This window comes from Centrocercus urophasianus, unplaced genomic scaffold (genome assembly GCF_019232065.1).
Source record: "Centrocercus urophasianus isolate 14NV4802_14NV808 unplaced genomic scaffold, USGS_Curo_1.0 seq_18, whole genome shotgun sequence".
Lineage (NCBI taxonomy): Eukaryota > Metazoa > Chordata > Aves > Galliformes > Phasianidae > Centrocercus > Centrocercus urophasianus.
In genome coordinates this window covers 3,375,254-3,402,912 of record NW_024884733.1, presented here as the reverse complement: position 1 = coordinate 3,402,912, position 27,659 = coordinate 3,375,254, and the positions used below count along the sequence as shown (strand labels likewise).

General features: G+C 49.6%; 1 protein-coding gene across 1 annotated transcript; it reads left to right on the top strand.

The window, feature by feature from the left end:
• Positions 1-371: 371 nt before the first annotated feature.
• Positions 372-26,579, top strand: TNR (tenascin R). Its single transcript, XM_042819702.1, has 21 exons — positions 372-867; positions 2,931-3,407; positions 3,826-4,089; positions 4,981-5,096; positions 7,445-7,595; positions 9,861-10,130; positions 11,645-11,830; positions 13,866-13,955; positions 14,079-14,342; positions 14,959-15,225; positions 15,318-15,437; positions 15,912-16,055; positions 16,703-16,822; positions 17,092-17,235; positions 17,952-18,082; positions 19,025-19,157; positions 20,988-21,139; positions 22,203-22,299; positions 23,001-23,162; positions 24,414-24,577; positions 24,938-26,579. Exons 1-21 carry the CDS (start codon positions 372-374, stop codon positions 25,055-25,057), a joined length of 4,068 nt encoding a protein of 1,355 aa, XP_042675636.1. The 3' UTR covers positions 25,058-26,579.
• Positions 26,580-27,659: the final 1,080 nt, after the last annotated feature.

Here is a 27,659-nt window from a genome sequence, read left to right as displayed (position 1 = left end):
TGGAAACAGAAGCACGTGGGGCTTTGTTAGTACCAAATCAACTGTTACCTTCAAAAATACTATAGGAATAAGAATCTGCTTCTGTCATCCTTTGAGGGCTGGAGCCAAAATGCTGGGAATGCATACTCTGGAGAAGGCCCATCTTCTTCTCCCAACCCTGGGCCCATCTTGGAGATGCTTTGGGCTCTACCAAGGTCAGTGGGACTGCGTGTGTGTCAAACTGGCCCACATCTCTCTGGACAACTCACCTCTCCGACCTTAGTGCGGTGTCAAGTCTAACACTAATCACGCTCTCTTTCCTCTCTCCATAGGTCCTCCTCACGCTTGGCCAACCAAGGTTGGCTTAGAAGGCTCACCTCCCTCCTAAGAAAATGGGGACTGACAGTGAAAACCCAGTCCTGAGAAACGTGCTCATCAGCTTCAACTTGTTGCTGCTGGGTGCTGTCCTGAAGCCGTTCGAGTGCCGGCTGGAGGTGACAACAGAGCCAGCCGAGAGGCCGGCAGTGGATGAGGAGGGGGGCCTGGCCAACTGCAGCCCACCCATCAAAGAGCAGCCCATGGTCTTCCACCACATTTACAACATCAACGTCCCCATGGACAGCTGCTGCTCCTCCATGCTCAGGTCTTCGGCTGAGGAGGTGAGTTCAGAAGACGACAGGCTGGCGGAGTACACAGAGCAGACCTCCGACAGCGAGAGCCAGGTCACCTTCACCCACAGGATAAACTTGCCCAAGCAAGCCTGTAAGTGCTCCACCTCCCTCCCGTCCCTGCAGGAGCTGCTGAGCAGGATTGAGATGCTGGAGAGGGAGGTCTCCATGCTCCGGGACCAATGCAACTCCAATTGCTGCCAAGAAAATGCAGCCACAGGTAGTAATGCGATGCTGTTAGCTCTTGTTGGGGACACAGGGCTCAAGCAAAAGGCAGGAGAAATAAACACAGAGCTAGTAATGTCACTCAGAGTAATGATGAAGGAAAATCTCTGTTCAGCCATGGTGTCATAGCTGTGCCATTACAGAAAAGTCCAGCTTAGGGCCTCCAAGGCAGGGAATTCCCTGGGAGGGATTCGGTAACTTCAGCTCCCAAAGCCCACTTGTTGTGTAAACCCCATAAATGTATCCATCAGACAGAGCTAAAATCCCATTAAAATAAAATTGTGGCTGATAAGGGATGAGCAGGGTGAGCTTCCCAACCTATTCCCTCCCAGCTCCTTGGGCCCTTTGCTGAGAATGGCCTTGGCTCTGCACAGCACTGCTTAGCAGCAACTGTAAGCATCAGTGTGTTATCAGCATTCACCCAGAAACAAAAAACAGCATCATACCAGGCACTCTGAAGAAAACAGTTAGTCTCAGTTGAAACTAAGACAATGGTGAAGCTCTCAGAGCCTCCCTCAGGGTTTCTCCAGTAAAGGCACAGCTCAGTCCCTCTGTGATAGTGACATAACATGATAACAACATGGGTTGTGAAAGGTTTGGTTTAGAGGCTGCTGAGCAGAGGTGCTAGCACACAGCTGGTCTCTAATCTCTCAGGTAGCCCCTGAAGGGTGCTGTCTGGAAGGGCACCTCGTGGCTCCAGGCTTTGCTCAGTCCTGCTGGGATGCCCCCAGTGTGGTACCAATCAGCTGTGAGCATAAAAGAGACTGGAAAACACCATTGAAAGACAAGACTGTTTGCACAGTTAAAATGGAATGGGAAGAGCAATGGGAAAAACCTGATTTTAAGGAATTCATTTGAAACACTGATGGAACAATTTGGGTTACTTGCAACATATGTAGCTGGTCCCATTAAACATTTATCAGTAGTTGGAGTCTTCACTCAAACCACAGATGCATGATGAGGTAGAACTGGAGTAATTTCATTCATTTTAACCAAGCTGCTTTCAATTCACCACACTTAAAATGAGAGCAGGATCTCGACCCCACAGCCTGAGGCACTTCCCCAAGGAAAGAGCTTCTTACAGCACACCTACAAGCATCCTCTCTCTTCATTTGATAACTTAACTAGAGGATGAGATCTGAAAAGAACCTGATCGCCATTCCCAACGCTTGCAGTTTCTGGGGGAAGCATCCTGCAAAGAAGCCCAAACCGATCTGTCTGGCTTAGCATACAGCTAAGCCTTGCTGCGGGGGTATCTATTGTCACCCAGATAACTCACCTAGGATGAGAGGTTCACTAAGGGGAGACAAAATGTCTTGTGACTCACGGTCTTTCTGGTGCAGAGGCTTCCTAAGGGTTGGAGGAAGAACTGAAAGGGTTCCACTCCTCCTTTCTTTCATGTGAGAAAAAGCAGGCAAAGTCAGAAAGGGAAGAATTAGCCAGGCTGGTGTAAACCCGAAGCTGAAGCAGCAGGTCCATGTTGTGAGGCAAAATATGGGAGGATGGGCAGTGTCAGAGCAACTGGTGCCCTCACCCCCACGTGTCCCTCCTCACCCTACTGCTGAGCAAAACAGGGACATCAGAGGAGGTGGCTACGTGTTCTCCCTTCTTTCCCACATCCCTAACTCATGTGCAAACCAATCTAGAATCACCAGGATAGGGATGAATATTACATGCCTTTGATCGTAATACTCAGACATAATATTGGGATCTCTCAACTTTACGATGAATCTATGCGTGGAGAGGAGACAGCAGAGCCCACTGAGCTGTGGTTGGTGCAGAGGGGTTGGCCAGGGAGGGCTTTTTGCCATGTAGCTGTCTAGGGAACTACAGAGAAACTAAGGGGAGCTCTGGCACCCAGCAGGTCCACAGCCAGGAGTTGAGACTAGAGCTCCCACCCCAAGCCCCAGCATGACCCATACCAAACCTAAGCCTCAGCCATCCCCCAACTCCTGCAAGACAGGAGAGCTCAGCCATAGGGAGGACCACCCTGCCACTTGCCCTCCATTCACAGACCCCACACCAGGCTCTGACCACCCATCCCACATCATTTTGCAGGACGCCTGGATTACACCTTACCGTGCAGCGGTCACGGGAACTTCAGCCTTGAGTCGTGCCGCTGCGTCTGCAGCGAGGGCTGGGCGGGCAGCAACTGCTCAGAGCCACGCTGCCCAAGGGGCTGCTCCAGCCGTGGGGTGTGCCTGGAGGGTCAGTGCGTGTGTGACAACGACTACGGCGGTGAGGATTGCTCCCAGCTCCGCTGCCCCGCCGGCTGCGGCTCCCGTGGGCTCTGCGTGGATGGAGAATGCATCTGCGAGGAGGGCTTCGGTGGGGATGACTGCTCTCAGCCCCGCTGCCCCCGCGATTGCTCGGGAAGGGGACACTGTGACAACGGCACCTGCGTGTGCGCCGAGGGCTATGCTGGGGAGGACTGCGGGTGGCTGCGGTGTCCCAACGCCTGCAGTGGACGAGGTGTCTGCCAGGATGGCCTCTGCATCTGTGAGGATGGCTACGGAGGGCAGGACTGCTCGGCAGGTAGCAGGGGTGTGTGGGGGGAGTCAGACCTGATTGTGTGAGAAAGGGACACAAAGTTCCCAGAGTCCCACAGGAGCACCACACAGCATGGGAGGAACCCATAGCTGGCAGAGCACTTTGTGCTCACATCCCATAGTTCGACTGCCTGCCTGTTGTTCCCATCTGCCAGAGATGCATAAAGGTTTGGGAGGCAAGCAAAAAGCCATTGAGTTTTGTCTAAATATTGGTGGTGATCCACTTCTACAATAGCAGTACAAGCAGGTTCTCCTGAGCCTTTGCCTTGCAATAAAACTTGTGAGCACATGACCCCCAAGCAAGAGCCCTTACCCATGTCCAACCAGCAGACCCACACTCCCTCACCCGTGGCCGGAGGATAAGTCATGCACGTCCTGATGCTCTCCCTCTCTTTCCCCATCAGTGGCTCCTCCTGAAAACCTGCGTGTGACAGGGATCAGCGATGGCTCCATTGAGCTGGCATGGGACAGCCCCGGGGCAGCCACTGAGTACGTGGTATCATACCAGGCAGTGGGGCCAGGGGGATCCCAGCTCCAGCAGCGGGTGCCTGGGGACTGGAGCACCATCACCATCACGGAGCTGGAGCCAGGCGTTGCCTACAACATCAGCATCTACGCAGTCATCAGCGATGTCTTGAGCAGCCCTGTCACCACCAAGGTGACAACCAGTAAGTATCTGCCTGCACTTGTCCCTTGGTACCCCAAAAACCAGAGGTGATGCTCATCAGACAGCTGCAGAAGACAGCACTGGCCCATATAACGAGGAATACAAGAAGCAGCCTGTAAAGGTGCGTCCATCTGATATTTGACCTATCCTATGATGGCATTCTTAGCACAATGCACAGTCTTGCCATGGTGTAACGCAGCTTTCTCAAGCTAGCTCATGTCTTCTGTAAAGACCTTCCAGCAGCAGAAAATTGAGCCTTCAGAAAAAATAGTGGAGATATGTTTACCCACATGTATATCCACATGGGGATAAAGGAAAGGTGGAAATGACACCACTTGCTGCAAGAAGTCTCTGTTTGGGATGGAAACCCAAATTGCTGACAATCAAGGAAAATTTGCTTGCTTGCTTGAAGCCCCCAAACACAGCCCAAAATATCTCATATTTTTGTGATATACCATACAAGTCACAGGTTCTGCTCCTTTTTCTGGATGGGCTCCCCAAGGCAAATCCCCGCAACATAGCTAATAGCACAGCAAGAGGGGATGTTGCTGTGCATCATGAGGTTCTTAGTGCCAGAGGAAAAAGGGAACAGCAGGCTGTGACAGCAGCTTCCAGAAAGTATCCTTGGGAAATTAAAGGCAGAGTAAGCAGGGGAAAAACAAGTGATGCCAGTGCCGCTTTTGTAACGCCATTGCTCACCCTGTTGGCACAATGTTACTGGGCACAAAGCAGTGGGATGCCACAGTGGAGGGCATCCCCCTCCTCCCCCTCCAGCCCAAAAGAACAATGATGCTGCTAACAGAGACCACCAGGGCCCCATTTCCATCACCCCAATAACAAAATAGTTGCAAGGAGGTCAACCCAGCCCTCACAACCTCCTGGTCCCTTCTAGACTTGGCCACTCCGCAGGGGCTGAAGTTCAAGACCATCACAGAGACGACCGTGGAGGTGCAGTGGGAACCCTTCTCCTTCCCTTTTGATGGCTGGGAAATCAGCTTCATCCCCAAGGTAATGCTACCTCACAGCACGACATCGTGGGGTGCACCCTAAGCCTAGATCTCAATGACCAGCCGTAGGCTGTCAGGGCTCCAGTATCCCCAGTCACGTGCCCAGATAGCTCCTGCCACGGCATTTTAATTGCAGTGAAGAACAGGTAGAACTGGCGCCAGAAAAAATGAAAATGATGAAAGTGTTGCCTTAAATATCGCCTATTTTCCATACGCAGTAACAAAAATTGTACATCAAGTATTTCATCTATATTCATAATTTCTACACCATTTAGCCATAAGTATAGCTTCAATTGTATATGGAGCCTCTTTACAAGAGGCTTTCAATCCCCAGCAGTAAAAGAAATGCTGATTAAGGCACAATTATGCCGTTTTCCCTTGTACAAAATCCTCGCTGGAGTCAGGCAGCTCTGGGCAGCAGAAACAGCAGAAGTTGGCCCCAAAGTTTTAACAGCTCTCAATTGCAAAGTGTCATGAGACACTGCACAAAACAGGGGCCTGGGGGCCTGAGATAACTTACTCCTCACTTCCAAAAAGGGCTGGGAGCATCTTGGTGCAATTTTTGATCCACAGATGGTGTCAGAAGCTAAAGTTTGGGTACCACAGTTACAAAACCAAGGGCGTCGGGATGGAATACAAAAACATTGTATTTCAGGATGAAATAGAGTAATAGAATCACAGAACGGCTTAGATTGGAAGGGACTTTAGAGATGATGTAGTTCCAACCCCACGCCACAAAATAGGGCAATGCCAGGAAAAGACCACCAGAGCTTTGAGTCTAATGGCAAACAAATCATGCATCATTCAAGCATTTCATCGATACTCATGAATTAATCTCAGCAACATCCGCCCTGAAGCAGACAAATTGGTATAGGCGTGTTTTGGGGTGAGGAGTTCGTGGGATGTTTGCAAATGTCTCTCCTACAAAGACATCAGCAATAGGTTTTCCTCAAGCCAGACCACTGAAGCAAGCTGCTGGCTCCCATTTCTCTTATTTAAGCTTAAAACCAGCAGGAAACATGCTGGGAATGAAACAGAGAGATAAAGTACAAAAGGAAAGCTATTCCTTGGGCAGCCTTTTCAGGGATGGGAATGGTTGCAGCTCATAGGGCTTTCATTTTAGTACCGTCCATCAAGCATGAGGCCTTGCATTGTGAAGATGCAGTTGTTCTCCTGCCGCCAATATTGGGTTTTCTCAAGTCTACATTATCAGCTTTTCCCCTGAAACAAGACAGAGGGTGCTGTCTCCATGGCTGCCTGGAAGCTGCGGTCATGGTTTGCTCAGACAGAGACACAAAACCATTGCTGCACCCCAACTTAAAGCAAAACCCAAGAGGCAGTGATGTGGAAAAAAATATATATATATAATGTTAAAGAAGCTCTATTGCAAATAACCCCTGTGCTGTAGGCTTGCAAATCAAGGTCAAACTGCCTTTCCAAAAGCTGGGTGTGGGGACACTAATTTTGTCCTCAGTGTCCCCAGGGGGAGTACACACCCTCCCTCTGTGCAAGCCACCCTCCACATCTTAAATTATCCCTAGATACAGGATTGGGGGAGCTATTGCACATCTGCTCATGCTGGGGGGCAAAAAACAAGGAGAAAGCAATGCAGGGGTATTTGGGGCAATGAGAGAGGCTCAGAGAGGCAATTAGTGAAAGACTGGAGTGATAACAGACATAGAAAAGAAAATTAGGCAAGGTGAGATGGCAATTTATGGATAAAATGGAAGATTTCCTGTCTAATGAGGAAAAGAGATGAATATGGATTGAGAGCTATGTGCACAGATTTGTTTAGTGTGTTATTAGTAAAGACAGCAGCAAGAAAAGATCCATTGTCCAAACACTGGCAGGGAAGGTGACATTTGCAGTTGCTTAAAAGACTTATGTGTTTTTCGGAGCACAAAACAGAAAGTATAATGAATTCAATCAAGATATTTTAAAAAGGGGGGAATCCAAAATAAATACGCGATGGTTTCACCTCTGCATGAAACATAGACAGCTCCCGGCACCTGGGTAGCAGCCATGCAGGAAAAGGAGGCTTTGGTTTTACTTTTATGTTCTGGAGAATATTCAGATGGCAAAACACAGCAAGGTATGAGGCAGGAGAGGGGACGGGAGCATTTCCCAGCTCTACAGCTCAGGTGCTCCACAGCTGGTGGGTGACTTTGCCCAAGGCTCCTGCATCTCCATGATGAGATGTACTGGGATGAAAACGTGATCTGGGGGTGCATGGCTGGGTCATCACTTTGCCATGCATCTGTGCCTGTACTCCCTGAGAATAAAGCCTTTTCTGTTGTTTTTAAACCCCTTCCTCCTTCCTGTTGCCTTTTCTCCCCCCGCCCCCGGCAGAACAACGAGGGTGGTGTGATTGCCCAGCTCCCCAGCACCGTCACCACCTTCAACCAGACTGGGCTGAAGCCAGGCGAGGAGTACACTGTCACTGTGGTGGCTCTGAAGGACCAAGCCAGGAGCCCCCCGGCCTCCGACAGCATCTCCACCCGTGAGTGAGCCCGGCACCGGGCAGTGCATCCCAAGAACCTCAGCACCCCATAGCAAAATCAGGTCCAAACACAACATCTGTTGGGGCCAGAAAGCTGCCCGAGCCAGGCGCTGGGGCATCAGATACACAGAAGTGGTTTTCTTCAACCAGTGTTCTGAATCTGAATGCTTAGCACAACCCAAATGCTACAGGTGCATTGCAGCAATAGGTTTTCACGCAACACTTTGTCCTCCTCCCCAAACTGCTGCGAGCACAGAAAGCATGGTGTGTTTAATGGGGTTGGGAGTCACGGCTCTGGTCAGCTTGCACAGTGTAGCTGCATGAATTCCTCTTCTCCATTAATCTCACCCCAGGCACATTTGGGAGCATGGACGTGCCCAAGAAACAACTCTAAAAGTGCACTGCCTACTCATCTCCTCCATATTAAAGCTCCTACATGCTTTTGTGCAGCCGAACACCCTGTCCTCCCACCCATTCAGGCAAATCAGGCAGCGGGGCAGAGAGCCAGAAGCAGCTCTATGAAATTCAGCATGTGTGGAAGAACGTAGTCCCTTCCTCGCCAAGAGGATGTGGCGCTGGACAGAGCATGGGGAGATGCTAATCTGGGGCTTTGGAGAGGAAGGGGTGGTGCAGGGATGGTCCCTCCATCAGACAGCCCCTCTCTGGCAGCACATCTGAGCTTCCTCAGTACAGTCCTGCTCCGCTTGACACGGCTTAACAGAGACATCTCCTGGTCAAGGCAAACCTTTCCATTTTTCTAGGAAGTCACGGGAAAAAAAAAAAAAGAAAAAAGAAAAAAAGAAAAAAAAAGAGGCTGGTACATCAAATTAAGTGATTGACTTTAGCAAGGGAGCACAGCAGCGCTGTGCTCTCCACCACCAATATGAGATGCACGGTTTGGATGAGCCTTGGCCAAGCTGGACACTCAGCTCCAACCTAAAAACCCTGCTTCCCAACCATCCTTCCTCCTCTGTTGCCGTTTCGTCCCCAGACTTCATCCCACTACTCCCAGTTCCCCCACACGTCTATTCTAAGCTCCTTCATCCCTTCCCCACCCCTGCATTTAGCCCCCAGGATTTCCCACCCTGAGGCACAGCATTCAGCACATCCTTATTACACCACAACGTTTCCAGTGCATGTAGTGTAAAGGACATATGCAGCACAGCTCAAACTACAAGATTAATGTGTTTTTTTCACCACTTTTTGGTCACAGAAGAGACAAAGCAGGCAGCCAGTGCATCAGCAGTGCTATGGCACAGTAGCCTCAGTCCATGCCGATGGTCCTGCAGGACTCAAAGCATCCCTCACTTGGTCTGAGCATGTGATTAACCAAGCCCTGGAGAATGCAGAGCAAGAATGAATGCAATTCTCTGCAAAATAGAGCAAAAATGTCCTAAGCAGCCTCTCAGGAGATGCTCGATGTGAATGCTTTAGCTAAAACCTGTTTGTCTGAGGGTGTTTGGTGGTGGACACCCTCCATAGCCCTGCTCCCAGCTAGTTATGAAGCCTCATCAGAGCAGTTGCATTTTCCCCTCCCTCCCCAGTACTAACACGTCAGCAGCTCCAAGAGCTGATCCTGCAGCTTAGCTACAGGAGCTGGCACCAATGCTGGAACATGTCTAGAGACTTTCTCCAGCTCTTGATGGTTGAATCAGTCCTTGGCCCTGTGTTATTTAACACATTGTCAACACCTTTCAAGAGCCATAATAGACAAACTATCTTTGCTGATAAATTTTGCCAATGATAGGAAGGCTTGTAAAAGAGTAAATTGAGTGGAAAGAAGGAGATCACCGATAAAAGCATTTTGAATGGCTCGAAGAGCCAGGCACAAAGGAAAACTGCATTTTTCTATGCATCACCAAGTATGAGCAGTTATCTAGGAGCAACGAAAATGGGAAAACGGACCGGAGAGAAATGTAGGAGGTTTTATTCTGGGAGATGACTTCTGAATAAGACAGAGAGGAATTGTCAACACTCAGCTTGAGAAGGGCAGAAGTTTCATTCTATCTGTTACTGGCATGTATCTGTAATGCTCTGCTCAAGAAAGATGTCAGGAAAGTGGAGGGTCTGGAACAAGGCACTGGAACTCACCACGACCAAGCCCTGTGAGTGCTTTAGGTTGGAAGAGTCGAGCCTTGTGCCCATGCCACCTCTAACTCACGCCTCTCCAAAGGCCGAGTGGCAGCTTGATGTCCCCATACCTGCTGCCCTTCCCCATCCAACTCTCCCCCATTAACCGCCCCTCCTTTCCCCCACACTCTGCAGTCATCGACGGCCCGACGCAGATCCTGGTGCGGGACATCTCCGACACGGTGGCCTTTGTGGAGTGGACTCCGCCTCGCGCCCGGGTGGACGCCATCCTGCTGAAGTACGGGCTGGCGGATGGGGAGGGCGGGAGGACCACCTTCCGCCTGCAGCCCCCCCTCAGCCAGTACTCCCTGCAGGCCCTGCGGCCCGGCGCCCGCTACCACCTCGCTGTCAGCGCCCTCCGGGGTGCCAACGAGAGCCAGCCGGCCCTCACTCAGTTCACCACAGGTAGCTGGAGGAGCCGGCGAGGGGGCTGAATGCTGCAGAGTGGTGTGGTGGGTGGGTGGGAAAGACCTTCAGGAAAGACCAGGTCCAGCCATCAACCTGACCTAGTGAGCGCCCTACACTAACGTGTTCCTTAGCACCGTATCCACACGTCTCTCGAGTATCTCCAGGGATGGAGACTCCTCCACTGACCTGGGAAGCCTGTTCTAATCCTTGCCTACCCTCCCCGTGAAGAAATTGTTCCTAATGCCCAGCCTAAACCTTCCCTGGTGCAACTTGATGCCATTTCTTCCTGTCCAATCAATTATCACCCAAGAAAAGAGATGAACACCCACTTCACTGCAATCATCGTAGCATTGTAGAATGGCTGAATGGCTTGGGTTGGAAGGGACTGCAAAGATCATCTAGTTCTAGGGCTGCCAACCACTGAATCAGGCATCAGATCAGTTACCCAGGGCTCCATTCAACCAATCTCTTGTCAGGTTGTTGTAGAGGGTGATAGGATCTCCCTTCATCCTCCTCTTCTCTAGGTTAAACAATTCCACCTCCAAAACAGCAATTTTCACCCTTAATGCCACCCACAGACCAGTGTGCATCAGGGAGGTCTGATTTCAAGACAGTGCTCCCATACTTGCACAGCACTGAGAGCTGAGGCAGGCACAGTGCCTGAAAAATCAGCAATCAAGCAGCTGGAAGAAGCCCAGTTAAAAACATGGATATCTTATTTTATATCTTATATGAATAGTCTAACAGGTCAGTAAAATTTTAATTAATGTTAAGCCTGCAGAGAGCTAACAGGTTTAATTTACCGTGCCATAAAGGAGTAGGTAGAGAGCATATATCAGTGCTGTTTTATGGTATATAAATTAGTTGCCATGTACATCACTGAGGAATACTAGGCTCCTTTTACAATAACCACAGCATGTGAATTGTGTATATATATCTATGCAGATATATATGTAAGAATGAGATGTTCATTGCAATTGATTTGCTGAGTTGGCCTTCTTTGCTCTATTTCTAAAAGACAGCATAAAAATCCCTCCTAAGCCCAGACCCAGAGCAGGAATTAATGCCTACCTCCTGTGCAGTCAGATCCTGCCCTGCTCAAACTCATCCCTCGCAGGCAGCTATGGTACAGATCCGAGCAGGTCTGGCATGCAGCCTCCACAGCACAAATAAAACGTTTGATCAGTCTGGACAGTGTCTGAGCATGAATAAATCTGCAGAGATGCTTGAGGTCTTCTAGGAGAAGTTCAGGCCAGTGCTGGATGGCTTTAGAGCACTGGTCTTGATGAGTCTGTGAGTGGCACCTCCAGGTCTGTTCTGAGCAGGGGGCGAGAGATGTCCCAGCCATGGGGATGTGCCACCTGTGTTCCCTCCCCACTTCTCAGCCATGCCACAGCTCCCAGAGCCCATTGGCAAGAACACAGAATCATAGAATCATTAAGGCTGGAAAGGACCTCTGAGATCTAGTTCAACCATAGAGAGACCATGCCTTTCTTCCTTGTGTTGGACAGAGATCGATGCACCCAAGAACCTACGGGTGGGCTCACGGACCCCCGCCAGCCTCGAGCTCACCTGGGACAACAGTGAGGCAGAGGCACACAGCTATAGGGTGGTCTACAGCACTCTGGCTGGAGAGCATTACCACGAGGTTCTGGTGCCACGGGACACTGGCCCCACCACCCGGGCCACTCTTGCAGGTATGCCTGCGTTACCTTCATTGTCATCTTCATCATCTTCATCTTTACCCTCACTCATCCCCATTCTCCTTGCAAGTCCAAATCAGCTTGCCCTAGTGCTCCTTCTGTGAGTCTGGGTGATATTCTGCTGGGAGCCAAGTGATGTCCTTTGGGGGGGCTGCCCCAAGGGTCCAAAGAAGAGCTAGCAACGGCTGGAATGAGAACTGGGGAGAGGAAGACACTTCAGGTTGATCTAGAGAAAAACACTACTTCTCTTTTTATTTTTTTCCCCCTTGCTGGGACACTGATGCTCCATAGGCTGGCCTACCCAAGTTCTTTGTCTTTTTCCTCATCAGCACAAAGTAAACTCAAAACCAGGGATGGCAATTCCAAGCAAGTCCCTCCAGCATTTTGTGGTCCAGGCTGGCACACGGGTGCCACCATGCTCTGCAAGCACCATTGCATCCCTCTGTCAGCCTTACCAGGAATGTCCCCAAACACACTTTGTATTAGCGCCATGGAGAGCCATCCAAGATCTGTTTTCCTTTTTCAGCTGCAGCTGGTTGCCTGCCAGATCTGCAGCTCAGGTGGCATTTTGGGGGCAAAAAAACCCCCAACACTTATATACCAAAAAAATACCATTTTTTGAGCTTGGGACTTATCTAGATCTTCAGTATGGCACGGCAACAGGTTCTCCCGTATTGTGTCAGGCTCAGACAACTGCCATATGGACCTATAGGAACAAACGTGTGCAGTGGAAAAGTCTAATGCAAAGTTACAGGCACAGCGGCACTGAGTCATGAGAAAGGCTGGAGGGCAGGAAAACATTTAGAGCAGTTAGCTTGAAAAATGTGGTGTGTAAGAAAGAATGTAGTAGGGACAGTTTCTGCTGCACTCATGAGTGGAGAAGTGGGACGGAGATGGATGAGGACAATGGGAGACAGGGGTTCTGGTGCTGGTCCTCTGTCCTCTAGGATATTTGCTGCCTTTTGGGATGATGTGGAGGGGACAGATGAGAGGACAGCCTTTGCTGATGGCAAGCAGCTGCAAACAGCCTCTCTCTATCTTTGTCACAAACACTGTAGCCTTCTCCTCCAGAGCTTCATCACCCATGGTGTGGAGTGTTGGGGCAAATTTCCAGCTGCTGAGGACTCAGTGGGGTCCATGGCATAAAAGCCTTCATCTGCTCCTAAGAAAAGTGTTGAGGAAAGGTGCTGAACAGAGCTTATTGAATATTTAATCTTAAAAATACAGCAAATCTTGCCCTGCCCCAGAGGTCTCTTTTCAAAGATGAGAATTTGCAAAGCTGTCAGAAATACTGGTGATTTTTCCCTATCCAAGAGATGGGAGAGAAGAGGCTGGGCTGCAAGGCTTATGGCTTTCTCTGACCTGATGGGAAAGATCAACAGAGCATGAGGAGGGGAGAAATGAAGCTGTCAAAGGCCAAGCAGGAGTGAAGACCCAGGAGATGTTCCATGGAGATAGAGCAGCCACCAGTAATAGGCACAGACAAAATGAGCTCGATTAGCTCATTTCACATTCCCCAGGTGAGAGGAACCACAGGACACGTCCTCCTCAAGGAACGTGCTTGAGTCGGCTCCCAGCTAGGCTGTATGTTTACTAATTAATGTCCATTTCATTTACTCTGCGTAATTTATTTCTTTTTGCGACACCAACCCTGTGACAATATTTGAAGCTGAATCATTTTGGAAACAAACACAGCTACTTTATCATTCCCATCTCATTTTGCTCCCTCTCGCTCACACACAATTTCTGTCTTGATGCCAGCAATTACAGCAGACCTCAGTAACTCCTTTTAAAAACTGGTTATTTCTGAGCTAGACTAATCCCACTTCCCTGTCCAAAGGCATTTGGGGGCTTTTTCAAAAGGCTTTCTACAGCACCCAGTGGAGTGGCTGAGCTGTGGGAAGGTTGGTGATTCTAGAAGCACTCAGGAGTTCCCCTTTACCTCCAGCCGTGGTGGGGGTCACTCTCCACGACCACCAAGTTGGATGCTGTCCTCATGCACCTCTCTGTGCTTTACTCAATCTTGCAGATCTGGTGCCAGGGACAGAATATGGCATTGGGATTTCAGCTGTGATGGACAGCCAGCAGAGCGTGCCAGCGACCATGAATGCTAGGACAGGTGAGTCTAACCCCACGGCTTTTGGCCTCCAAACACAGCCAGATCCTATGGCCCTCCAACTCCTACAACCTCCATGGCACAAACCATGTATGGGAACAAATATCTGTAATATTCAACCCACAGAGCTTGATAGCCCCCGGGACCTCATGGTAACAGCTTCCACGGAGACGTCCATCTCACTGTCCTGGACCAAAGCCATGGGTCCCATTGACCACTACCGTGTCACCTTTACCCCTGCCTCGGGGATGGCCTCTGAGGTGACGGTGTCCCGTGATGAGTCACAGCTCACCCTCTCTGAGCTGGAGCCAGGGACAGAGTATACCATCTCCATCGTCGCTGAGAGGGGACGTCAGCAGAGCCTAGAGGCCACCGTGGATGCTTTCACAGGTAAAGAAAACCAAGTGGAGATGGGACCAAGCACAGGGCACTACCCTATTACCAATTCCCCAGCACCAAAACTCCTGAGACGGGGATGGGGTGAGAGCTTGGGGGCAATCCATCCACATCAGAGCAGGTCCATGGACCTGAGAAAGGTGATGGCCCTACCAGTGCGGGGATCCTGCCCTTCTGGATAATGGCACTGAACATGTTTGCTTGGATGATTTCCATAAGGAGGAGGTAGGGAAGCCTCTGTAGGAAAACATGTGGTCCTCTGTGCTCTGAGTTGGCAGAAAGGCGAATCCAGGCCTTGAGGGGCATGAGAAGTACCTCTGGGATGAAAAAAAACATGGTTGAGAAGCACAGAGAGCTCATCCAAATTGTATCAGATTGTCCCATCCATGAGGCTGGGATTGAACATGTTTGTAGTCAGAACTGAGGAAAACACCGCTTCCCCTTTCCTATTCTGCCTCTCGATCCCATTCAGACTACTGGAGCACCCACATGTGGGGCTTTGCAACCTCCCTTATATCCCCTATGGGCACCAGTGCACAATGCTGGGTATGAGCAAGAGGTTGGGAGCTGCAGACTGTGGGGGGCTGCATCTCCCCTCTATGGCTTTCAGGGGTCCGGCCCATCACGCAGCTGCACTTCTCCCAGCTGACATCCTCAAGTGTGAACATCACGTGGAGCGATCCGTCCCCCCCTGCAGACCACCTGGTCCTCACCTACAGCCCCCGGGATGAGGAGGCAGCACAGCAGCTGGCACTTGATGGCACCCGCAGGCATGCCAGCCTCACGGGTCTGCGGCCATCCACCGAGTACCTTGTGTCCCTAGTGGCTGTCCATGGTGCAGTCAGCTCTGAGCCTGTCACAGGCTCCATCACGACAGGTACTGGGTGTGAGACCCCTCCAAGAAGGTGGGTGGAGGGAGGGGGTGTGGACCTGCCTCCCACAGCTGTGTTTTCTGCTTCATCTCACCAGGGATGGATGCACCAAAGGACCTCAGAGTGGGCAACATTACTCAGGACTCCATGGTCATCTATTGGAGCCCTCCTGTTGCTCCCTTTGATCACTACAGAATATCCTACCGTGCTGCTGAAGGTAAGGGGTCAGACATTGTGCAGAGTCCCTCCCTGCTATGCTGTACCCCAGGGTGTGTGTGGGGCTGGTCCTAAGTTAAGCAAAGGACTTCAACAGTTTCCCAGCAGCTTCAGGCCATTTCGCTCTTACTTTTCTTTCGGAAAATGTGGTGCAAGAGCAGGTGCTGGGGTTGGGGAGCAGGGCCAGAGGTCAAAATCCCACACCATTGCGTGACCCAAACCACAACCAGCCCAGAAAGCCTTGCCCTCCTCTTGCACCCTCCTCTCCAACCCTTGAGCCTAGTTTTTGCCTATCATGCTGGAAAAGCCGAGTCAGTAAGAATGATGGGCACATGAGTGTCAACACGTGGGCACAGAACACATTTGTTCCCAGCATCAGCCCTGGGTTGTGGCATTGCCATCTCCTCCTGGGCAAACTCCGCACCTCGGGTCAGGGCCAGGCATGTCACCAAAGCTCTTGGCTCTGTCCTTGCAGGGAGGACAGACAGCACAGCCATCGGCAGCGATGCCACCAAGTACACCATCCGCCTTCTGCAGCCTGCCACCAAGTACGAGATTGGAGTGAAGAGTGTGCGGGGCCGGGAGGAGAGCGAGGTGGCCTCCATCACCACACACACAGGTGGGAAAGGGCTCCCAGTGGCAGGCAGTGATCAACTGGGCCACGTCCTGTCCTGGGAAAGGGCTGGCAGTCCATACTATTCCTGGCAATCAGACAGCCAAGAGCAAGCTGAACGTAATGGCATCCTGAGGTGAGCTTGAGATGATGAGTGAGACTCACGAGGATACACTGGGGACTTTCAAAGTATGTCTAAGAAAAGCTTTTCCTGTATATGCGTGGCTTGTCATGGAGGGAGTGACAAATCTGTGTACCAGTCACAGAGAGGGCAGAGATGTGATGCTGGGCAACCATAACAACCTTTCCTAAAGGAAGTACAGGCTTCCAAAAATAATCCCTAGGGAAATATGTGTCAAAGCCCTGAAACAAACATCATCTGTTGCAAGAATAAAACCCTCTGCTATCCCCAGACTTCTCAAAACCTAAAAAACCTTAGCTCCCCAGACTGTGTATCAGGCAAACACTGGAAGGCAAACCCAGATAGTGGAGCAGTACAAGCTACAACATGCCACTCTCCAACGAGGGCAGTAAAATTTCCTCTGTAGGTAAACGTGTGCCTGGAAAGAGAGGCAGGGACACAGGAAGCTCTTCCAGCTCCTAGCCCATAGTCCCTTAATGCATCTGACCCTCCAAATCTGTCCCCTGTGCAGCCATGGATGCCCCGCTGGGTGTCACCGCCACCAACATCACCCCCACCGAGGCACTGCTGCAGTGGAACCCGCCGCTCATGGATGTGGAGAGCTATGTCCTCGTCCTCACCCGCCACGCAGGTGTGCTGAAACCCCACACCCCTCCGCTGCAAGATTTGCTAGAGCTCCATCTCAGCTCACCTCCACCTCTCCCCCACCCCAAACCTGGGATCTTGGTGGTTTCTTCCATGGAGGGAGCAGTAAAGGAGCCTGTGCCTTGGGAGGGCAGTAGCTGGTGGGTGGTGGAGATGCACCCCATCCTTAGGCCCCATGTCTCATCCCATGGGCCCCATGGCATGTACCACTACCCAGCCTCGTAGCACTACCCTAACTCATCTTTTGGCTTACAGTTGCAGGAGAAACAATTCTGGTGGATGGAATCAACCAGGAATACCAGCTGACCAACCTTCAGCCCAGCACCACCTACACGGTTGCCATGTATGCCACCAATGGGCCCCTCACCAGCCAGACCATCAGCACCAACTTCACAACCCGTACGTACAGTCCCGCTCCTACACACCCCTAACCAGCCATCCACCCCAGGAAAAGACAGAAAGGCTGATGCTAAGCTCTTGTTCCAAACATATCCATGTAGATGTGGCCATTTGCTAAAAGGACGCCCAAATACCAATGCTAGGCACAACATGAGGACAGGTTTACCACTACTGCATGCATTAACCATCATTATCACTCTTCCAACAACCAATGACATCTTTCTCTGACTCCCCTTGGATTCGATTTCCTGAGAAGATCCTTGACCAGGTCTTCTCTCCTAGAGCCATAATCTGGCTCTGGAAGGGGCCACCAAATTGGGTTGTGGAGTCTCCTTCTCTGGAGATACTCAAACCTTCCTGGACACTTTCCTGGGTGACCTACTGTAGGGAACCTGCTTTAGCATGGGGTTGGACTAGATGACCTCCAGTGGTCCCTTCAAACCTCATGATTCTGTGATTCCAAGGAGCGTGATAGACTCCATACCACATGCATTCCAGAGAGCATGCATTGAATGGCACTTAGAGGGCTTGCATAGCTCTGTTTAAGGCTGGGGACAGGTAATCAGAGCTGGAAACTGGGGATGAGGATGGACTTTGGGCTGCAGCACAAGACTGTGGAGTTGGATACTAGTCCAGCTAGTCAGGGAGCAGCTTAGAGAAGGTGGGATGGTTGTGTGTGAGGACATGGCCTTCCCTTGTGCCTATCCAACCTGCAGTTTTGGATCCTCCAACAAACCTGACTGCAAGCGAGGTCACCCGACGGAGTGCACTGCTCTCCTGGGTGCCTCCCGTGGGAGACATCGAGAACTACGTCCTGACCTACAGATCAACTGATGGAAGTCGCAAGGTGAGTCCTCATGGGAAAAGAGGCTCATTGAGTCCAGGGATAACTCAACCATGGAGGAACGAGCAACCATGGAGAAACCCATAAAACCAATAGAATGATACTCATTAGGCCAGGGAGACCACAAGGGCATGTTACACTCTCCAGTAAGCTTACCTTAGACAATCAATTGGGAAAAGCAGAAAAGGATTGCCTAGGGCAAAATCTGCAAGTTTGGGCAAAGAGGGTATGCCTGGGGAAGTCTGAGGGAACAGACAAAATTCACAACTCGTGATACACAAGCAAGTTGAGGCAGGAGAAAAATTTTCAGCAAGTAGAGATGTTAGAAAGGTGATTTGCCCTCCCTGCAAAGAGGAAGGTAGGTACAGACAGCTAATAAATCCCTCAGTACAATATATTTGATTATTTAACGAGTGTATCCATATCTGTCTGTCTGGAGGAAATGCTACAAACACTATCAGAAGTATGTCACTGCAAATCATCTCATTTCCTGGTGCAGGTAGCTTGCAGCAGCCGGAGGATAACAGCTTTGCAGAGGTGTTCAATATAATGCTCTGTGGCATTGGCTGATGACCAGAAAAATTAACATGACAGGGATTGATGGAGCCAAAGCTGGCTGATAACCAGGCTTGGCCAGTCCTGCTCCTTGCAATGCTCAGGAAATCTGTCATGCCCCACTCTGAATGTGTGCAGATCCTAGTAGTGTCAGTAAATAGAGCACACAGACTGCATTTAAGCCTCCGGTGTCCAAAGCAGTGAGCTCTCAACTGCACCATCCCAAAGCTGGACCTCACGCTGACTTAGCCCAGAACTGTAAGCAGCCATGCAGCACCCTCAGCCACGAGCTGCAGTAGTTGTGGCTTCCCTTCCCTCCTCACTTGCTCTTTAGGCTCCCATCATTTTTCTCATCTGTTGTCTACCCTCTTGGTGTATACCCACGTACAGGAGCTGATTGTGGATGCTGAGGACACGTGGATCCGCCTGGAGGGTCTTTCTGAGACCACCGAGTACACAGTGCGCCTGCAGGCTGCCCAAAACGCCGTGCGGAGCAGCTTCATCTCCACCACCTTCACCACAGGTGAGGACCCACACCTGGTAGGCCAGGCGAAGATGATGCTCATGTTCCTGAAAAGAAATCCCCTCCACCTGCACTGCCAATTCAATGCACAGAGTTTTCTTTGAGTTTGCTGTGGATACACTTCCCCATCCTGGTTAAATGCAAAAGTCCCTTCACCTGCTTTCAAGAGATAACAGAAACTATTTACACCAACGGAAAAAGGCTTTTTTTTTTTTTTAATAGATGAGGTACTCTAGTTTTTCTCATCTCTTATGTGGATGCATTATGTCAGTGCAATTCCAGCAGGTGATGGAAAAACGTGTGTAATCTTCAAGGCTGCTCAGGAGTCAGGGACAAAGCATCTCATAGCTGGCTTCTCAGAGAGGAGAATGCAGGGAAAACCAACTCACACCAGGCAATGAGAGCATCACTTCAATTAAATAAAAATGTGGCTCCTTGACTGCATTTAACACCAGTGCCAGCTGATACAGCATCTCAACAGAAGTTTAACTCGCTTCAAGGTAGGCATTAGCAGGAAACATTTCTCCCAACCTACCCTACCTAAAGGAGAAAGAAAAGGAAGAAAAAAAAAAAAGTCTTAATTTAAAATGTTTTGCTTCTTTATGCTCTCAGTACACATCCCAGGGTTCTTCCGTTCCCTCTGACATATTAATAGCTCCATCTCTTTGTTTCATGTTTGCATAACGTTCTTAGGGAGTTGTATACAGATGGGACAAAAGGAAGAAACAGATACGGTATTTATAATTTATAGTGGTTTGAAATGTCTTTCAAGGTCTGCTTGGTTCTTTAAGATATGAATATGAATTAAGAAACAACTAATCTGCACAGAGCCCAGGGGAGCCTGGAGTGGATGCCTTTGAAGTAATTTACATTGTTGAATGCTATAAAATGTGAACACTGTCTCACCAGAACTGGTGCTATGCTCTGCAGGGAGAGGAAGAAGTAGGGGATCTTCAATATTTGTAAAAAGTGACAACTTGACAATTTGGGGTCTTCAGGTCAAAAGGAAACAATGGGAGAACTCTCTGTCCTGCCACTCCTATGGGGCTGTGCAGTAGGGATAGATGAATACGGCACGTCCTTCACACTCTCTCAAGGTCTTCGTTCAAACCACTCTTGAAAGCCAACGTGCGCCTTGCCTGCTTTGAACTCAGTCATTTGAGCAATGGGGGGAAAAAATGCAATTCTCTCTTCCACTAAATGAGAAAGAACATGAACCCCGTCCTGCCGAGATCTCACAGTTAGGGCTCTCTACAACTCCAGCCTCCAAATGAGGTGTCTTCATTGTAGGACACATGGAGCACAGCCACAGGCCTCACCCTGCTCATCTCCAACATTTCCTATGACCCAGTTCCTGCTCTATTTGCTCAACCATCAGCCCACTGCAAGTCTGACGTCATTCACAAGGATATGGATCAGAAGAACTCCCCTGGAAACAGTAAAGTTATAAAACCTATTTAGAGTTGGCAATCCTAAGAGGAGAACAGTTTTTGGCATTTTCACAGCTGTCCAAATATGCCAGTGACAGCTTAAACCCCAGGGTTTCAGAAATGGAAGACGACCAAAGGTGTGACATTCCTCATCACTCACCACAATGTTAACCACGCATCTTTCCAATGTAGGATGTGTGGAAATCCATTAATGTGTGCACAGATTTACTCCATTGCATTCTAAGATGCTGTCAACGGATGCACAGTCACCTCTGCCTTGCAGAACTCAGGACATACAAACAAAGCTAGATCCTTGTTGGACTGTAACCATCAAGGCACGAGGCACAGTGAAAAGTTGTTTGCCTGCCCAAATTTTGATCTTTTTTTTTTTCTTTTGTAGGTGGCCGTGTCTTTGCCAACCCTCAGGACTGTGCCCAGCACTTGATGAACGGAGACACGCTGAGCGGTGTCTACACCATCTCCATCAACGGGGACCTCAGCCAGCGGGTGCAGGTGTTCTGTGACATGAGCACGGACGGCGGGGGCTGGATTGTGAGTTGCTGTGGCACCCCCTGGCCCCAACAAAGCTCCCGGAGCAGCCCTATAGCATTGAGGCCCTCTCCAAGGGGGACAGCAACACCCTGAGCCACGCAACTCCCTGCCCAGCTTACCCAATGGCAGTCTTCTTGCACGTTGTCCCCATCACTAAGGAACCCCATCCCATCCTGTCAGCAAAACCAAGCTCCACGCCAGCTTAATATTGCTCGCTTCATTTCCCACACCACAGGGAATGGCCCACACTCCACTAATAATAGTTACACTTGGCAAAATGGCCTTTGATTTATTTGACGTGTTTGCAGTGCTTTTGCAGAGAAAAAATCTGCAAGTAAATTTGAAGCTGATTTATTGTTCTAGAAATGAAATTAATGTCTACTAGCTTTCATAGGAAATGATTCACACTGCCTGTAATAGGAGGGTGTCAGGCATCACCCAGATTGAGCATTTTAGAGGCACTGGAGCATTTTAGAGGCAGATCCCTGTTTTGCTTTTGAAATGCACCATCACCACTTGTCTTTACTTAGATGTACTGGCCACTGAAGGAAACAATACTTCGGCACTTGGATTGTTTTTGTCTCAAATACTCACTGCATGTATTATATAAAACTCCAATAGATGTATAGCCCAAACAAGAAGGGGAAAAAAAAAAAAATGGTTTTCTCTAAATGCTGAGTTCTAGAAGAGCTATATTTTCAGCCAAGAATTTTTCCTCCATCCTACTCTGCTTCAAAGCATCCCATTGGGTATCACAAAAGAGCCGAGCAAACACAGAATCATGTGCTAGAAAACCGGAGAAACCACACACTGGGTACAGCATGAAGTCTGAAGGATGAATATTTCCTCCTAGGTCTATTGTAACATTGCTGCCCACATCTTTTAACTTGTATTCAGCTGATCCATCCACACCTGAACAAATGGCATGGCTGCAATTAACGTTAACCAAATGGTCATTGCCATTTTCTCCACTGAAAGGCACTATGACAGGGCAGAGTATCCTCCTGGCCGTGCATTCTAAAGCCACTTCTCACAGAGCTTCCCTTGATTTCCCCCACTGCAGGTCTTCCAAAGGCGGCAGAATGGGCTGACTGACTTCTTCCGAAAATGGGCAGATTACCGGGTCGGCTTTGGGAACTTGGAGGATGAGTTTTGGCTGGGTAAGACCTTCATCATTGGTCTTACACCGAAGTGTCAAACCTGAGCTCCTCTCCTCTGCAATCTCTCCAGGCTGTTTTCCTTCCCTTGTTCATTCCCTGCCCTTTGCATTTGAAATTCACACTTCTGGGTGATACAAAAGTTTGCTGCTCCCAGGCTGGGGACATTCATGGACCAGCATCTTCTCTTGGATGACTAAAAGTGTTGGTGAATAACACAGTTAACAGCACAACTTCTTAAGGACCTCTACCGGCCTTAGCCAGCAAGCCAGTTGCCCAAAGCAGGAAAGAGGTGATGGTAGACCTATCAAAGCTCTGAAATAGAGCATTCTCCAAGTGTGAACCAATGCTAGCCCCGCAGTATGTTCTGACTCATAAACAGCTTAACTGAATGATGGGTGTGCAACATGGGAAGAACCAGAGCTCCACAGATTATCACTCCCTGCTTTGGCGATGCTCAGAACGTGAGACTGGGACTCAAACTCACCTCTCAGAGCCATGGGGAGGTGAAGCTTGAGTGGAAACAGAGAGCTTAGACCTCATCAGTGTCAGCAGAGATAAGGCTTAACCACAAGCTGCCCTCTACTGCCTCGTCTTGCTTTCATTACCCAGAAACACTTTACTTGCCCAGAGCTTTCTGGTTGGCTGACACAGCAGATCCAGGTGCTGCATCTCACCGGGTGTCTTGTTGCTTGTGTCCCCAGGCTTGGACAACATCCACAAGATCACATCGCAGGGACGCTACGAGCTGCGCATAGACATGAGGGATGGCCAGGAAGCAGCATATGCTTACTATGACAAATTCTCCATCGGTGACTCCCGCAGCCTCTACAAGCTCCGGATAGGAGACTACAATGGCACTTCTGGTACAGTTTCAGGGCTAGCTGGTATCTCGGGTGCAGTAGAGAAATGCTGGGACCGGTCAGTCTGAAGCTGTAAAGGAAATCTCAGTATCAAAGCTTGCATTTCTGGAGTGACAAGATGCAAGCCAGTAGCCCTTTCTGTCTTCCTGCAGTTCACTGTGCAAAGCAGGCTGGTAAATTTCACTAGGGACCGAGAGCATTTTCCATCAGGGATAATAAATATCAGAGTCGTTGCTGTTCAGATAATCAGGTCAACCACCAGAGGTGTCATCTCAGTGAACAGCACCACAGCTCGCTATTGATGCTGTGCTGCAGGGTGTGTTTATCACTCTCCTACAGCAATGGAAAAATCTGAAATCCTCTGCAGAACTTTGTCCCGTACAGAACCAAAGGTAGCCACTTTCGTAAGGACACAGGGACACCTGTTGGTTCAGCTGACACAGCAGCATTGAGCTTTGCCCCCCGTGTAAGGAAGGAAGGAGAACATGGGGGTCTCTACTCCAAGAAGGGGATAGGGGTACAACTACAGCCCCTCCAGCTGGGGTAGAAGTGTCCAGTGACTGCAAGCTTCCATGAACACCCTTGTGTGTTTCAATACTAGTTAAAGCAACCAATGCACAGTTTGGGAAGAAAAGCAGTCCTAGACTGTATAGTTTTCTGCCTTCCATTTCTGCAGCTGCATTTGTGCAGCACTCTTCTTTCCTCCAAAGTGAGTTTCTCCTCCCTTAGTAGGGAGGGGAGAGCAGGCTGGGGAGTTTGCTGGATAAGACATAACATGTCTTATTCCTCTTATCCAGAGGGAGAAAAGAAGGGCAAGCATTTTGGTTGAAGAAAAACATGCTTAGTTTCCTCTAGAATGGGAAGGTCCCTTTGGTTAGCAAAAGGGAAGGAGGGAGGGAAATTCCTGAAGGTATGCAGCAGATCCAGGCTCCAAGAAATAAGGGCTATAGCTCACTTCTGAAACACTGAAATTCAGATACGACAGACTGCTACTTTATCTTCCAAACCCTAAGATTTCCTACGGTCTGTACTGACCCAAAACCAACAGCAGAGGACCTCAGATTAATCCACCATGAGCAATCCCAATTAACACTATTCCCACACCATCCCACCACCCTTCAGCTCTTTGAGCTGTTGACTGACAGGCTACCACACACACCAGAATTTCCTCGTGAAAGACCAGATGGCGTTGAGGCACACAAGCCAGAAGCAGGCTTGTTGGTCCATCCCCCTTAACAGCATCTCTTTCCACAGGGGACTCCCTCACCTACCACCAGGGCCGTCCCTTCTCCACCAAGGACAGGGACAACGATGTGGCCGTGACCAACTGTGCCATGTCCTACAAGGGGGCTTGGTGGTATAAGAACTGCCACCGGACCAACCTCAACGGCAAGTACGGAGAGTCCAGGCACAGTCAGGTAAGGGCAGAGCTGGGCTGAGACCCTTCAGCATTTCTTCAGGCTTGGGCTGCACGGATGAGGCACTGGGGTCGCTTACATTGGCTGCCTTGGTCATTTGCCATGGCATTATTTTAGGTCACACTACAGAATATATCCATCAGATCTCATTTGGAGCCTTTGGGCAGTGGGAAAAAAATGAAAAACAAGCAAGCCAGTGCAGCAGAAGAGTTTCTTGCTCTTCCTGTAGCAGGGTTTTCCTCTGGTTTCTCTATGCAACCAAGCTCGTTTCCTTCCTCTCACGCTTTCATTTTGTGTGTGTGTATGCCTTTCTTTACCCCAAATCCTAAGCTTTTACCCTTTACTTCTTCCTCCTTCCAGGGAATTAACTGGTACCATTGGAAAGGCCACGAGTTCTCCATCCCCTTTGTGGAAATGAAGATGCGACCTTACAACCACCGTAACATCTCTGGGAGGAAGCGACGGTCCCTACAGCTCTGAGCCAGCAGAACTCCCTTCCCACCACCTGACCTTTTCTGTCATTTGTTTGTATTTTATAATATGAAAAGGGGAAAAAAAAATACTCCTCCTCTGAGATAGCAACCTACCCCTCACAAATCCTGGAGGGAACCACAGCACAAGCAAAGGCTGTGGGGAAAGAAAGACCTCATTGCTTTGCATTTGTCCCAGAGAAATACCAAATTTCCAGTCTCCCTAACCCCATACTCTGGCCCTTAACATGAAAAGAAAGAGAAAGAGACAGAGAGATTTTTTGATATTTTTGTTAAAAGACCTAGAAATCCCCAGCAAACCCTGTCCGACACTTTTGTCACAGGGCTGGTGGCAGAAGCCTTCCCAGAAGGGGACCCTCGTGCCATCATTTCTACCCCAAGGCACAGCCAGGGACACCTGGCCTCCTCCCCATCTCTGTCTTTTCTCAGCAGGGAGGCCCTGAGTCCCTATAGACACCATCCTTCAATAAGCAAGCTGTCACACTTCAAGCCCATGGCAATGTGTTTGGGTTACTGAGCTTGAGAGAAAAAGAAGAAAAGAGAAGATGATAGACTGAGTTAAAAAGAAGATCAATTCTTTCAGTCTTGAAGTCATCATTAGGGTCCGTTTCTTCTGCTACTTCTTTATGCCACCATGATGTCATTCACAGCGGTCGCTGGTCCCAAACCAAAGAGCCACAGTGAAGGACCAGCAACCAAAAAAGCCATCACACAGCCAGAGCTCAGCCTGAAGCCAGCAATTGTGTCATGCCATGTTCAGGGACCCGCATGCAGCAGGGGATGATGACAGCACAGCCAAGGGAAGACAAGTGCATGCTGAGAAAGGCTTGTTGCTTTCTCTCTATCCCTCCATGCTTCCATCATAAGAGGGACCCAAATCTCAGTGCCTTGGTATCACCATCTTTCTGATGGAAAATCAACTACTTCCCTCCTCAAAAGAAGGCATGGCCCATTTAGATTTTGGAGCACCTGTAGATCCTTGAAAGAACAGACGCATTCACTCTTCCCATTCTTAATTTCTCTTATCTTACGGAAAACGGACACCTCAGGTAGACTTTGTTGTGCTCTGCTGCCATTGCTGCCACCTGCACAGAGCCCCAGTGGCCATCACCACAGACCCATCACTCCACAGAGGCTCTGCTCAATGCAGTGCTTTGTCATCCATGTGTCCCAGGACAATGCAGCCCATCGCTGGATGCACAGCTGAGGCAGAATTACAAAGGCTAAACATTGCTTTTTGATTTTATCACACTGAAGCTGCTTTGTCTCAGGAAACATCTTCCAGATGGCAACATAAAGGCATCTTTACAGTAGCTTATAATTCAGGCCAGTGTCTCTTTCATGGTCATGCTCCTTGATTTGCTGACGTTACTCATCACCCTGCGGAGCTGAAGGAGGGCATTAAGCAGGAATCCAGCCCCTTTGTCCATGCTGGGCACACAACCTCAGCTGGCCCCGAGGTCAGGATTAGACATGGGTTCCTGCCCCAAGGTGGGCAGCTCACAGCCTGCTGTCACAAATCAGATTTTAATCAGTACTCACCAAGTACTGCTTGGTGCTGAGTCCAGCAGCTGGGGCACAAGCCAGGCAGGAGGCTGCACGTGTTGAGATCTCTGCAGCGTCACTGATGGCAATATCTCAGTCCACCTGAGCAGCTTGCCCCATTAAAGATCCCAAAAAGCAGCAGACAGGACTGATTAAAACTGAAGAGGCCTCCTGCTACACCAACACAGTAACATTTTCCCCATAACCAAGAGTTTACAGGTAAGAAGTAACCCTAAATAAAGTGCCATAGTACAGCAGTTACAGCTAGGAACAGAGGTTAGTGGTGGATGGTGTTCATCTCCTGTTCAGGACTGAGCTGTTTGCTTTTCCACCCAGGTGTAACAAAGAGATGGCAGTGAAAAAAAAAAATGGTAACTCAACACTGGCTATCAAGGGGAAGGCAAGAAAATTGTTTTCATAAGCACAAAACAAACAGAAAATCAAAACCTGCCTTGCTTTTCCAGGAGGCTCAAAAGAAGATCCTCAAAGAGGCTGGTTATTCTCACAGTGGATGTCCTGATATGCGTCCCTCCCTCTCTGCTCACATCCATCATCCTGTGGTCCTGCAGCTGGGACAGGAGGGTCTGGCCAACACAGCTCTGTCGCCAAGTCTGAAGGACACCCCTGGGGACAATATTCAATCTTTCAGTGAAACAAAACAAGTTCTTTCAGGAAAACAAAAGGGTTGTTACAAGCCAGAAAACCTGGCTTCTTCCCAATTCTCCTTTCAACGTCACCAGCTCTGCTTCCTTCCACCACCATCCTGATGGGTCAGGGCCCCTTTGCCCTGCTGCTGTCACATCCCAAAGCCCACAGCACCAGCAGCATGTCAGCCCTTCACCCTGCAGAAGACCACATGCTCCAGCACCTCCACAGCCTTCCAAAGCCGCCTCTTGTTTCTGAACCCTAAACACCAGAAGGAAACACCAAGGGACCCTCTCACCTCTTTCCCAATGCGGTTATCCCTCTGTTTCTGTTCCCACCTGACGTCCACCTTTCCACCACACGCTGCTTTACTGCATGACCAAAGACAAGAAGGCCTGAAA